Source organism: Macaca mulatta, chromosome 4 (assembly GCF_049350105.2).
Source record: "Macaca mulatta isolate MMU2019108-1 chromosome 4, T2T-MMU8v2.0, whole genome shotgun sequence".
In the NCBI taxonomy this organism is placed as follows: Eukaryota; Metazoa; Chordata; class Mammalia; order Primates; family Cercopithecidae; genus Macaca; species Macaca mulatta.
In genome coordinates, this window is record NC_133409.1 from 74,138,926 (window position 1) to 74,153,978 (window position 15,053).

Sequence of the window (15,053 nt, forward strand, 5' to 3'; positions counted from 1 at the left end):
TCTAGAAAATTGCAAAGATTTACTTTACAAGCCAATCAGGCAGATTTATACAAATAATCTTTCAGAAATAAATAGTTGAAGTGCCTCTACTGGTAAGAGGCTAAACATATTTTAAGTCTGGAAATCATCTAGTTTGATATGTTTAGCCATGGTAGTTTAGCAAAAATAATCGCATGCCTCTGATATTAATATACTTATGGATTATTTTAAATTACCACTCGTTACTAAAACTTGATCTGGTGAGTTCCAGGCAATAAATCTTGGAAAATATAACAATTTCAATATACTAAAAATTTAAAAAGAGACAGCTCTCTATGTGGCATGCTCTTAATGTATAAAACCACATATTTAATCATAGCACTTACCGTCAACGGAAAATGCTAAAATTTTTTCTATAATTATGTTTCACAAAGTTAAGACAAAACAAATCGGCGTGCCAAAAACAAAGAGGCAAAACTAAAAGCTTATATCTCATGATGTCAATATATAGAAAGTACTTAATAATTAGTAGTTAGGACTAAAACACAACAAAACAATGTAAAATTGGCTCTTTGTCATTAACTTATATGCTCTGATAATCACATTTCAAACGTTAACTTTTCCCACACTGACAGGTACAACTGCATATCTAAAAGCTAATATAACATAAATAAATTTACCTTCCTTTCCTAGGTTTTGTTTTTGTTTTTGTTTTTTGTTTGGTTTTTGAGATGGAATCTTGCTCTGCTGCCTAGGCTGGAGTGCAGTGGCGCAATCTTGGCTCACTGCAACCTCCGCTCCCAGGATTCAGGCAATTCTCTTGCCTCAGCCTCCCTAGGAGATGGGATTACAGATGTGCGTTACCACGCCTGGCTAATTTTTGTATTTTTAGTAGAGACGAAGTTTCACCGTGTTGGCCAGGCTGGTCTCTAACTCCTGACTTCAAGTGATCCGCCTGCCTTGGCCTCCCAAAGTGCTTGGATTACAGGTGTGAGCCACCATATCCAGTTCCTTTCCTAGGTTTAAAACTACATTTCTTTTGGATTCCCGTTCACTTTTCAATCTCAGTCAATGACAAACCAAATCCTCCCCACACTTTAAAACGTGCACCTCCTTCTTGACAATTTGTAGCTTGATCTACTTTGCAACTCCCCACTGCAGAAGGAATGAATGCTGGTGTTAACAGATTTATGTGAAGTCCTTAAAGCAAGTATGGGGAAAAAGTGCTAGACAGACTAAATTGATATTATGATTATTGACAGTACCCTTTTAAACACTTCAAACGATATTAAGCAATGACACACGAAAACTTTCTAGCCAACCAGTAACAGAAATGTTTTCACTACTATAATGATACATGGGGTATGGTGAAGGAGTGGGAAAAATCACTATTATATGCATTCAAGAATAACAATGGAGCATTACACTTCAAAACCCTGGAGGTGTTATCACAGAATGTGCTTAAAGGCACAGCCAATCACAAATGCAGGCACCAGATTACAGCCAAATGAGTACTTTTACAGACACTCTCAAATGGTTCTTTTCACTTTTATTTTAGTGTTCAATTCTATATTCTTCCAAAATGAGATGTATGCCAGTTTAGAGTAAAAGGCATCATTACACAAGGCTATAAAAGAAGAAACCGAAAACCAAACCATGAAGAAGGGAAGCATACACGTAAAACACAAGAGCTAACAATCCTGACAATCGTGAGAGCTGATTTACATAATGAAATATACAATTTTTGCTTTTCAATAGTAGTTGTACCAAGACTCCAAGAGATAATTTTTTTCCTGGTATTATGCTTTGTAAAGGGCACATGAAACAATGTCATAAACAATGCCTTTAATAAAAGTTAAAATACAAATGTAGAAGCATCTTTCTGTGGCCATTTAAAAAACCTCTCCTCTAACCAAAGTCTTAGTGAAAGCTCCTCTGCAAGGGGCAAGTAATTGTGGTTCGGCTAGGCAGTTTTTTGTTGATTTTACTGGATAAGGAAATAATTTATACAATTCTTAGAACTTACACAAAATTATCAATTCCTTAAGAAAGAAGAAATACTACACCGAATAGCTATTTTGTACATTTTGTCACCTTCTCATGTAAGGGGTTCATGGCAGCCAACACTGTAGTTATATTAATTATCTTCTTCCTGATTTGCCACATAGTAGGGCCCAAATTTGAAACAGGGCTGGGCAAAACTGTTAAGCAAACTGTATGAGAAGGAAATAATCTATAGTATAAAATATAGTAGTTGAAAGACAAAATTTGTATTCTTATATATAACACATATAAAAGTACTGCTGTTTATTCATAAAAAAATAAAGATGTTACAACAGACTTTTCAGACTTTTAGAGAGAAGGTCACAGCATGATGTCAAAATGTCAATTAGCTTGCTTTATTTTAGTATGTAAAATAACTTGAATTGTATTAAAAATGTCCATTTTCAGACTTTTCAGTATTTTAAATTTATGAACAGAGCAAAAACAAATCACATAACCACTTGTATCTTAAATGATACTACAAATATCTAAAAATATTTTTATAGGAATTTTAAGTTTGTTGGACATTTCAATGTCATTATCAAATCTTTCACTCTCTTTTTTAAATTTGACATTAGATTTGTATTAGTCCGTTCTCATGCTGTGAATAAAGACATACCCAAGCCTGGGTAATTTACAAAGGAGATAAGTTTAATTGACTCGCAGTTCAGCATGGCTAAGGAGGCCTCAGGAAACTTACACTCATGGTGGAAGGGGAAGTAAACATGTCCTTCTTCACATGGCGGGAGCAAGGAGAAGTGCCAAACAAAAGGGAGAAACACCCCTTATAAAACCATCAGATCTCATGAGAACTCACTCACTATCACAAAAACAACAGCATCGGAGTAACTGCCCCCATGATTCAATTACCTCCCACTGGGTCCCTACCACAACACATGGGGATTATGGGAACTACAGCTCAAGATGAGATTTGAGTAGGGACACAGCCAAGCCATATTGGATTTTATTCTATTTGCTTGTTTTATTTTTAATTGACACACAATAACTGTATGTTCTCACCACAAAGAAATGATGTTTGAGGTGGATATGCTAATTATCCTAATTTTATCATTATACATTGTACACAATGTACAGGTACGCTAACTACGTAACCATCTTCCTTAGGCCAATGTATAGGGAGGCTATATTGCACAATCCTCTTCCTTAGGCCAAGAACACTGAACCAAATTTCACCCTTTTCTTGATGACCTGGGGTCACTGTTGCCATTAGAATAATGACAGATGCTAATTATGATATGCTTCTACACATGTGTACAATATGATAAAATTAGGATAATTAGCATATCCACTTCAAACTTTTATCTTTTCTTTGTGGTGAAAACATTTAAAATTCTCTCTTCTAGCTATTTTGAAATACACTATATATTGTCATTAACTTAGTCACCCTACTGTGCAACAGAATGGTATTGCACAGCAGAACTTATTCCTCCCATCTAACGATAACTTTGTACCTGTTGACCAGCCTCTCTATCCCCACCTCCCTTGCTTGCTTTTTAAGCAGGATCTGAACACCTAAGTATAGTATAGACTCATTTGCTTAGCCTCATCAAGGAATTAGATGTTTGATTTAGTAAATTTTCTATTCAATAAATGTTTATTCCTTTAAGTGTTAACATTTTAAAATAAGAAACATATAGAAGAAAATCTTTCTAAACTATATTGCAGAATCCTCTTCCTTAGGTCAAGAACACTGAACCAAATTTCACTCTTTTTTTGATGACCTAGGGTTATTGTTGTCTTTAGAATAATGGCCTCAACAGTTATGAAGGTGTTTTTGCTACCCTATTATTATTATTGTTTCTTCTGTCTTTATATTTGTCCTTTATAGCTTTCTGTCACTGTAACAACTGTTACTTCTTACAGTTGTCAGTGGACCTGCTTCTACCACTGATCTCTGTACTTCTACTTTGTATGGACTAAAAAGTCACTTTGGCTGTAAGCCACTTTTTGCTTATTTGTTGAGTTCTGTCTATGTTACAATTAACTATGGTAACATCAAGTAAGTTACATGTATAAAGTAAGTAGTTATGTCACAACAGTAAGGTAGGCAATCTTCCTGTTTAAAAAATTTGTTAGAAATTAAAGAATTTCAAAACTTCATTATCTCTAATTAAAAATAGCTCTTTCTGCCTGGATGCTGAAATTACCTCATATGTCTCTTTATAAGATGGCTGGAAGGGGAATAATTAAAATAGCAACTATTACTGGCTACTGGGATTATGCCAGGCTCTTTACATCCATTTCTACCCATCCTTGCAATATCCGCAGAAGAGAACTATTATTCCCATGCTGCAGATGAGAAAGTTGAAGCTAAAAAAGGTTCAATAGCAAGCTTAAGGTCACGAAGCTAGTAGGTGGCCTATCTGAGATTTGGTCACTAGACTATTTGATGCTCAATCCCATGAACTGTCCACTATGCCAATGAAGTGGAAATAATCAGTGTTTACCTATAAAAAAACCCCAAAGGTTAGGAGTCCTAGGCAGGTGAATCACCTGAGTTCAGGAGTTCGAGACCAGCCTGGCCAACATGGAGAAACCCAGTCTCTATTAAAAATACAAAAAATTAGACGGGCGTGGTGGTGGGCGCCTGTAATTCCAGCTAATCGGGAGGCTGAGGCAGGAGACTTGCTTGAGCCTGGGAGGTGGAGCTTGCAGTGAGCCAAGATCGTGCCACTGCACTCCAGCCTGGGCAACAAGAGCAAAACTCTGCCTCAAAAAACAAACAAACCAACCAATCAACCAACCAACCAACCAACCAACCAACCAACCAACCAACCAAAGGCAATACTAACAATACAATGACTTACTTTCTGTCTCCAAAAATTCTTCAAAACCACATCATTTAATGGTTAAGAAGAATCCTGAAACTTCCTACTCTGACAAAGATGGAGTCTAAGGGACCAGGCACATTCTCCTGCCTTAAACCAATTTAAAAAATGGAGAAAATAGAAGAAACAACAATTTTCAGACATTAGAATAAAAAGCACAGGAAAACCTACAGATCCAAGAAGCTCAATGAATTCTACACACAAGAAACATGAAGACAATTATAGTGAGCACATCATGATGAAATTGCTCAAAAACAGTAGAAAATATCAAAAGCAGCCAGAGAAAAAAGAACAAAGATAAGGATGATAAAAGATTTGCCAGCAACAATGCAAGTGAGAAAATGGTGGAGCAAATTCTTTAGAGTAATAAAACAAAAAAGCTGCCAAAATATTTTCCAAAAATGAAGGCAAAATGAAGGCTTTTTCACTCTTCAGTCTATAGTAATAAATACAGGTGGTTGTTGGTGAAACAACAGACCTATAGATAAATAGAACAGAATTGGAAGTTCAGAAATAAACTGACACACATAAAATCAGCTGATTTTTGACAATAGTACCAAGACAATTCAATGAGGAAAAGACAGTATTTTCAACAAATGGTATTAAAAAAGAACCTAAACCTTACCTCACACAATATGCAAGAATTAGCTCAAAATGTATCAAAGACCTAAATGTAAAAACTAAAATTATAAAATACCTCAAAGAAAACATAGGAGAAATTTTTAGTGATCTTGGTTTGGCAAATATTTTAAAAATAAGACATAAAAAGCATAAAATCTAGAAGAAAAAACTGATAAATTGCACTTCATAAACATGACATTTCTGCTCTTCAAAAGACAGTTATGAAAATAAAAAGGTAAGCCACAGCTGAGAAAACATCTGCAAAATCTGTATCTGACAAAGCCCCAGATCCGAACTATATAAATATCTCTTAAAATTCAATAATAAGACAAAAAAAGTAAAAGTACTAAAAATATTTGAACAAATAACTCCCCAAAGAAGATACAAAGATGGCAAATAAGCACATCATATGTCCAGTATCATTACCTATTAGGGAAACGCAAATAAAAACCACAAGAGGATACTGTTACATATTCACTAGGATGGCTAAAATTAAAAAGACTGACCATGCCAAGTCTCAGCAAGCATGTGGAGCAACGGGAACTCTGAAGTACAACTAGTGGGAATGTAACATGGCACAGTCATCTTATAAAACAATTTGGTAGTTCCATAAAAAGTATAATATACGTCTACCACAGGACCCGGATATTCTACACAGGACCCGGATATTCTACTCCTAGGTTTCTACTCAAGAGAAACGAAAGTGTGTATCCACACAAACACTTGCATATGAATGTTCATAAAAGCTTTATTACAGTATAAGAGCCAAAAAATAGAAAAACCCAAAGTCTCTCAACAGGTGCACAGATTCACAAATGTGGTATATTCATAAAATGGAATGCTATTCAGCAATAAAAAGGAGCAAACTACTGATGAACACCTCAACATGGATGAATTGCAAAATAATTATGCTAAGTAAAAGACATCAGACCAAAACAAAAGTACATATTGTATGATTCTATTTATATAAACTTCTGCTATAGAGATAGCAGATTAGTGGTTGCCTGGGATAGGTAAAGGGGGAAGGAAAGGACAGAGTACAAAGAAACATGAGGAATCCTGATGATGATGATTGTTTATTTTCCTGATTGTGATGATGGTTTCATGCAATCACACATATGTCAAAACTCAGTTAACTGGGGGCGGTGGCTCTTGCCTGTAATCCCAAGCATCTTGGGAGACTGAGGTGGGCAGAATGCTTGAGCCCGGGAGTTTGAGACCACCATGTAGAAATGGTGAAATCCCATTTCTACAAAAAAATACAAAAATCAGCCAGGCATGGTGGTGTGCACCTGCAGTTCCACCTACTCAAGAGGCTGAGGTGGGAGGATTGCTTGAGCCCAGGACATCAAGGTTGCAGTGAGTTGCGCTCGTGTCACTGAACTCCAGCCTGGGTGACAGAGTGAGACCCTGTCTCAAAAACACACACACACACACACAAATCCTCAGTAATTTGTACACTTTAAATATGTGCAGTTTACTGAGCATCAATTGTATCTCAAAAAAGCTGTAAAACAAAGTGTATTAGTTCATTTTCATGTTGCTCATAAAGATACTCCTGAGACTGGGCAATTTACAAAAGAGGTTTAACTGGAGTCACAGTTCCACATGGCTGGGGAGGCCTCACAATCATGGTGAAAGGCAAGGAGGAGCAAGTCACATCCTACGTGGATGGCAACAGGCAAAGAGAGAGCTTGTGCAGGTAAACTCCCATTTTTAAAACTATCAGATGTTGTGAGACTCATCCACTATCACGAGAACAGCACAGGAAAGACCCACCCCCATGATTCAATCATCTCCCACTGAGTCCCTCCCGTAACACATGGGAATTATGGGAGCTACAAGAGGAGATTTGGGTGAGGACACAGAGCCAAACCACATCACAAAGTATTTAGTGTGATTAACTCTCCATAAATATTAGGTATTATTATATTATTTTTAATATATGAAGCCTTTAAAACAGTGCTCTGCAATCTTTTGGCTTCCCTCGGCCACACTAGAAGAACTATCCTGGGCCACACATAAAATGCACTAACGATAGCTGACGAGCTTGAAAAAAAAATGCAAAACAAATCTCATAATGTTTTAAGAAAGTTTAAGAATTTGTGTTGGGCCGCAGGCAGTCTGTGGGCAATAGCTTGGACAGGTTTGCTTTAAAATAAACAGAAAAAAATAAAATAAAATGAGGGAGAATCTGGACTACTTCTCTGAAGGGGTACAAATGATTTACAAAATTTATCTCCACTTCAGAAATGCAGAAGAACCTATCAAAGCTTCAAATTCCCTGAGATGTCAGAAAATCTAAGTTATTTCCAGTTCAGAAACGGGGAAAAAACCTATCAAGGCCTCAAGCTCCTTGAGATTCAGGAAATCTCCTCACTCCTCTCCACAGCACAGAGCATCCAGTCTGTCATGAAAATGTAACAAGAAACAATGAAAAACTTAAAAACCTAGAAATGCACAATCAGAATGTGACAACATCAAGAAAAGAAACCCTAGGTGTCCAATGCAAGTTTGATGAGTTGGAGAATGCCCCAGTGTTTCCATAGCACTGGGGAATTTTCTAGTGCTCCAATGGAATAACATGACTTCCTCCGATACCTCTTTCCAGATCAGAGGTCTCCTGATCAGTCATTAATCACCAGAGGTAATCAAGGCATAGGGATAATAGTTTAATTGATTACTTATAACTAAGATATTATTGAGTGCTTTCTAAGTATCAGGCATACACTTATCCTCATACGAGTCCTACAAGCAAACTGAGGCACAGAGGACAAAATTACCTACCCAAAGTCACCCAACTAGTAGTAGAATCTGAAGTTAAACCCAGGCAGGCTGATGCTGAAGTCTGTGTCTTTACCACAAAACTATACTATACTAAACATACTAGACATGTTTTTCTTACCTTTAGAACATGCTGAGCATGAATCCTGTATGAGCACCAGCTTTTCTTTCCCCTAAACTGCCTCATGAAAATACTGTAGGAATTGAATTAAGCTATAAATGACAGGCTTTCAGCTAGAAGATATTTTATAAATTATTACAATTTCTTTAAAAAGTAATTATATTAGCTTAGAAATCACTAAAATGGAATCCTTAAAATAGATCACTTTCTTTCTGCTTTTACTCAGTTTTATGATTAATTTAGTACCTCTAAAAGAAAGTAGTTTTACATATTGAAACATTCCTTACAGGGGAAAAAAAAGCCCATTTGATATTTTAGTACCAAACATTTCTTTTTAAGGCAAATTCCTTTCTTGCATATAAGATACTAAGAATTAATTTTGTTTCTACTGAAAACAAATGAGAAGCCAAATATACATTTCCTGTAGAGTAATGTAACTTGAAATCAGCCTTCAAATTTAGAAAAAAAGAGCATAAAACTTTTTCATTATCAATGCTACACAAATATTTACTTTCACTATTTAATGATACATTTAATTATCAAATATGAGAGATACATACACACATACATACACAGATACAGAAATAGTCGGTCAACCTTTTTGTTTCTCATGTGAGACATTTACTGAACACCTCTATGTACCAGGTACTGTTATGTGAGATAGAGGTACAGCAGGGAACAAAACAGACACAAATCTCTACCCTCAGGTATTTACACTCCAGACAGGTGAGTCAGTTAACAAACAAATGGGAAGAACATATATACAGTATGTCAGATGATGATACATCGAATGAGATAAAACACGGCTGGAGTTAGGAACGTAGTGACTTAGGGGTTTGGGGAAACTGAGAAGGGTGGCAGTCACTCTTTTCAACAGTCTGCCTTCGAAGATCTTTTGTTCATATCAGAGAGGAGAATATGTGGGAATGAATGGAAATCTGGTTCACCCCTGGCCTAATAAGAAAGAATAAACCCAACAAATGGTGACATATGAGGGACAAGAAGTCTTTTTAAGAGCAAAAAAGTCACGTGAGCATTCCTATGTCCAAAACGGGCTACATGAATAAGCCCAAAGGGGTTTATACAATTATTCAGTTTCTTTTCATAATCTCATGATCTTACCAAAAATAATAATGTTCCCATTTCCACCTCTAACTGATATATAATTCTTAAAAAATCAGATACATGCACAAAAAGTTCTAGGTTTTCAAAAACAATTTTTCAAACTGTTCTTCTGACAAAAATTAACATTTCTCCATTAATATATACACAAGTTAGTATCAGAATGTACTCATTTTAAATCAATTTCTCCTTTTGTACAGAAATAATAATGTAGAAAACTACATTATTCTATTAAAGTCACATGATAAATTGCTTGTCATCTGAGCCAAAGGTTCAGGGCTCTTTTAAAGTTTTAAAATTACAGAGGAATCAAACAAAGGCCTTTAAGTCATTAAGTGTTCCCTTATGAGGATATCCCTTTACAAGATCACTGATACAATCTATTTCACTGTTTGCTAGCGTTTTAAAAAAAGTAAGTTCCTCATTTCAAATCCTCAATCCTGTCTCCCTCAATTTCCATCTATTTGTTTTAGTTCTTTCTTAGAAAAGATCAAAACAAGCTTATCCTATCTACCACCAACCTTGGATGTGCAGCTGTGTACGCTCCTACCCAGGGCCTCTTTTCTCCAGTTGAAACATGCCCAGTTCCTTCAACTCTTATTTCTCATACAATAACAGTGCCTGTATTTTAAAGATGCATATATCATTTCATTTATACCTCATCCTAAATCTATGAAAGTACAACTTCCTTCCTTCACTTAAAAAATTTATCTTATAAAAGAATCCTTAAGCTGCATAATTAAGTCTCTCATGATGAAAAGCATGCATACGTCTTACTCATCTTTTGTTTGAGGAAATGCTTTTTGAACCTAAATGAAGTTCTCAAAAGTCACACCAATGAGTCATTACTGGCCATTATTTATTATTATTTATTTTTGAAGGAACGGGCCACGACATGCATAGCTGTTAGTAGACTTTAAAAAAAAATCACATAAAACAATTAGTTTGTTTAGCAAAAATGTGTAAAGCAGGTTTTTTCAAGGTGTAGTCAACAGACCATCTGAGAGTCCTTGTTAAAAATGGAGACTTCCAGATTTCTCCAGACTATGGAATCAAAATCTCTGGAATGGGGCCTTGGGGATCTATAGTTGAGGAAAAACCTACATAATCTTTGTGTACCCTGGGGTTTAAGCATCATGGCATAAAGATTTAAATTCAGCTTTTGCCTCCTAAAGAAGGCTCTTTGGGTATCTCACCTGTAATCCAGGAATAAATCGAGTGTCCTTTTCAACCACCAGAAGTTCAGCGACGTCAGCATTGAGAATAGATCTTGTGATTCCCCCTGGCCCAGGGCCCACTTCGTAAACATACGCATTTGCCAGATTGCCAGCTTTCCTGACAATTTTATCTAGAGGAAAAAGAGTTTTAGTTATCTCGATTAACTTGGCAAATTTCAACGTATGAAATTTAGCGAGAAAAATCTTCTATAAAAATCCAGCCATTACCCAATCAATTGATCCTTTACGTACAACATTTATTTGACTAACTCTCTACTTAAATTAACATGAAGTGGCAATTCAATATGCTACCACAGCACTGTTGAACTGTACCAGTTCCTTAACAAAAACAGGATTAGCATGACAAAGTTTCTTAGCTTAAATTTAGCTAATATTGCAGTTTCTATCTGCCCCATGCAAATTCTTTTCAAATGGATTTGAAACCAACCACCTCCTAAGAACAGATTAGATAAGCATGCAGCACTTTTCTATAGTTACTGAACATTGAATATCTGAATAAGCAACACTAGTTTCACATACAGAATCTTCAGTATTGCTAGTATTGCTAGTGAAATCCAAAAGCAAAAAGTGCTGAAGTCTCCTTTTTATCTAGAGACATCTTGTTGGTGGTCAATATGGCAACGGCAATAAGTTCTTAGATCACAGGATTTTCAGAAATTTGAATTCTTAGTCATTTTCAGGAAAAAGTTAAATTGAGCAGTTGAGGGTTTTTAAAGCTTTGCACACATGCATGTTAATATGGAAAAATAAATTTTTTAATCAATCAAATTCAACTTAGCAGCCCTTAAGACATCATAAAAGAGTAAAGTATTGACTCAGTGCAGCCAATCATCACATCTGGAAAAACATGCAATGGGCTGGTCTCAGTGACTCTGAGATATGGAAATGCAAGGAACTGGTCTTCCTAGGATAGTGGAAATTTAGTCACTGAAAACATACCGGCACTTCTTGTAAGTGTTCACAGTCCTATTTTTGCTTGTTTTCAACAACATATCTTTGCCAGCTAAAATGAAGAAACTAGTTTCTTAACCATCCAAAAATGGTTTAGTCTTTAAACAGGGAGGGAATTAGCATCCACAGACCATCTTACCTGTTATGATCGATTTACACACATTCTCACCTAATCCTTACATGTTAACCAAGGACTCCTATCCCAATTTCATTTCTCTTAACCTTTCAGTTTCCTTGTCTATTGTTTCATTTGTACAAGGTCATGGACTTCAACACAGGTATAAATTCTAAAGCCAATGCCTCTCAGAGGGGGGAACAGGAAGGACACATTATGGAATAAATTTAATATTCTCCTTCTTTAAAATGGAGAGTTACAACAGTAGGCAGGTCTCTGCTCTCAAACTTTTAAGGCACATTGAAATACAAATGAATATTAAAGAAGCACTATCAAATCAATGAGCCTGGATTTCATTCTTGCTTTCCTCTGCCTGAGCATCTAACCTCAGGTAAATACCCTAATCTCCCTTAACTCTGGTTCCCATAGAAAGAGTGGATAATACCTAGAATTTGAAACTTACTCCTGAAGATAAAAGATCATGAGAAAATGTATTTGAAGGATTTTTAAAAATATAACATTATATAAATATATAAAATATATTTTTAAAAATATAGATAGACCTATAACTTCTACCCTAAGAATGGTGATTTATATTTAGGATGTGGCTATAACAAGCGAAAAGGTTGGCACTAGCTATTACTAGAACCAAAGAATTTTAGAGTGGGTAATCTTTTAAAGTAGTAAGCCCTTCTTCCAATTAAAAGATGAGGAAACTACCAGGCGCGGTGGCTCACACCTGTAATCCCAACACTTCGGAAGGCCGAGGCGGGTGGGTCACTTGAGGTCAGGAGTTCGAGACCAGCCTGACCAACATAGTGAAACCCTATCTCTACTAAAAATATAAAATTAGCGGGGCATGGTGGCTCAAGCCTGTAATCCTAGCTACCTGGGAGGCTGAGGCACAAGAATCACTTGAACCGGGGAGGCAGAGGTTGCAGTGAGCCAAGATCGTGCCATTGCACTCCAGCTTGGGCAACAAGAGCGAAACTCCGTCTTAAAAAGAAAAAAAAAAGATGAGAACACTTAAGAGTTACATTATTTTATCCAAAGTCATATTGCTACAGGCAGAATAAAGACTACACGTCCAAGAAATAAAACATTTTATGTTTTCTGGAGTGTGCTTCATTTAAGTGAAAATGAACTTTTTGGGCGTGATTTACTGCTCTTTGCAACTTCTGAAGTGGGACCAAACAGAATGAAATATGAACATCTCAAAACCTAAGTACTCCAGCACTGACTTAGTAGCCATATTTGTAATATATTTTTGCAATCTCATCTCATAGAACATCACTAAGCAATGGTGATGGTGGTTGAACGACCATATATTAATACATTCGTCAAAACTCATCAAATTGAGCACTTCAAACTGGTGAATTTTACTGCATATAAATTATATCTCATAAAAAGTGACTTTAAACAATTAGGTGTGGGAATGTAAAATTGCTAAAAGTAAGCTCCTCGAGGAAACACTGCCTTGTTCACGCCCATATCCTACCCCCAACACTAGCACAACGGTGCTTGCCTAATACATACTTATGAATGAATATTAGCGTCCCCGAGGCTTTCTTAGACGCAACAGGTAAACGTTTAAACCACGAATCCTACGAGGGATACTCTTTTCACCAACTTATTGATAAAATCCTGGCACCAATTTAAATTCTGGTAACTTTAAACTGCATGTAAAGCAAGTCCAGTCAGCATGTGCTGTACCACTTCAGAGTGATTGATTTCAAAGTGACCCAGATTCCAGTATTCACCAGCGCCTTTCACGACACACGAACCCTTCCTCCCCTAGTGAGCTCGGCGTCTATGCAGCCTGCCTGCAGGCTACACTCCCCTGAACGCGGAGTTTTGTGAGCAATCAACGCACTTCACATGTCTCCTGGGCGGTGGGACCGGAGTTCTTTTGATACAAAGAGGTCGAAGGACCTGACCAAAAGCCCGTCGCACGCCAGTGCCTGGACACCCGCCCGCGGGGACGTGTGAGACCCCCCGGCCCACGCCCCTAGGGACACTGGGGAGACATCCGGGGAGCACTGCTAAACCATCCACCTGTCAGCCTCAAGTCCAGGAGGAAATTCTGTGATAGCTGCTTCGTTGCTTGCAGTCTGAACAACTTAATGATTTCTCGAATCGTGGGCAACGGCGGGAGACGGCAAGTACTGAGCTTCCCGGGGGCAGCCATGAGACTCGGCAAGCACGAGCCACCCCTGTCTCACCCCGGCCCTTCACAGACGCTCCGAAAGTAACGCGCAGGGTAGGAATCTGCGAGACGTAAGGCCCGCCTCGGAGCCAGCCCCATTGGTCAGACCTACCCCACCGGAAGCGATGACGGTAGACAGGAAATCCGGGTGTGCTGAGAGCGCATGCGCTGCGTCCTCCTGCGAGAAAGGCAGGCAGGGTGCGCCGCGACTTCCGCAAGTGAGAGCGGCGGAGGAGCCGGGTGGGCGAGGCTTCTCTGGAGCGGGCGGTTGGGAGAGCGCCCAGGAGGGCGGGACGAGGCGGGGCCTGGGCAGGGTGGGGTATTTCGAGGGAGTTGCTCTGGGATTTGGTGCAGCCGCTTTACTGCAGCCCTGAAGGTTCTAAGGGCTTCTGGCCCTTTGACGTTCCAAATGCCCATCTGTGAATATTAGACGAAAAGCGGGTGTTTAGAGGCAGAGCTATTGTTTGTTAGCAGTTCTTTCTTACGGTGAGGTGTTTTTAGAACCTCCGCTCTGCAGATGCTGCATGACAGGTTTTTAACTTTGTTCAGCCTCAGTTTTTTCATCGGTTAAGTGGACCTAATGTCCACCTCAAAATTGTGAGCACTAAATGAGAGAGTTCGCCTGGTGTGCACGTTGAGAACACGGTGCACGCATGGCATTGGGTAAGCTCGTACGTGATCAATGGTGGCTGTTATAATTGTTTGGCAGATGAATAATTAGCCAGTGTAAAGAGGTCATTTAATTTGCTAGGATTACAGCTAAGAACAGAGAGAAGACTCAAATATGAGTTCTGCCCTTCCATTATACCAGATAAAACAACGAAGCAAAGAAAAATATTAAAGTTTCTCTGATAGATGGGATAATTTTGCTCTCTTAACCCTGCTTATATTTGGACATTGCTGCATTGATCACAAATGAATCTTAACGTTTTTGTCCCTCAGTAAGTTTTAAAAAAAGCTAATGGAAACCGAAATAACTGTGGGCATGATACAGAAATGGGGAGTACTTTGAAATTCCAGTGGA

At 37.8% G+C, this 15,053-nt stretch overlaps 1 protein-coding gene across 1 annotated transcript in view; it reads right to left on the minus strand.

Moving 5' to 3' along the window:
• The window catches only part of TFB1M (transcription factor B1, mitochondrial), a 54,410-nt gene extending 40,363 nt beyond the window's left edge, over positions 1 to 14,047 (minus strand). The window contains 2 exon segments of the mRNA NM_001261482.1: positions 10,716 to 10,867; positions 13,879 to 14,047. Of these exon segments, the coding sequence (NP_001248411.1) occupies positions 10,716 to 10,867; positions 13,879 to 14,011 (285 nt within the window). The 5' untranslated portion in view covers positions 14,012 to 14,047.
• Between the last annotated feature and the right edge of the window lie 1,006 nt (positions 14,048 to 15,053).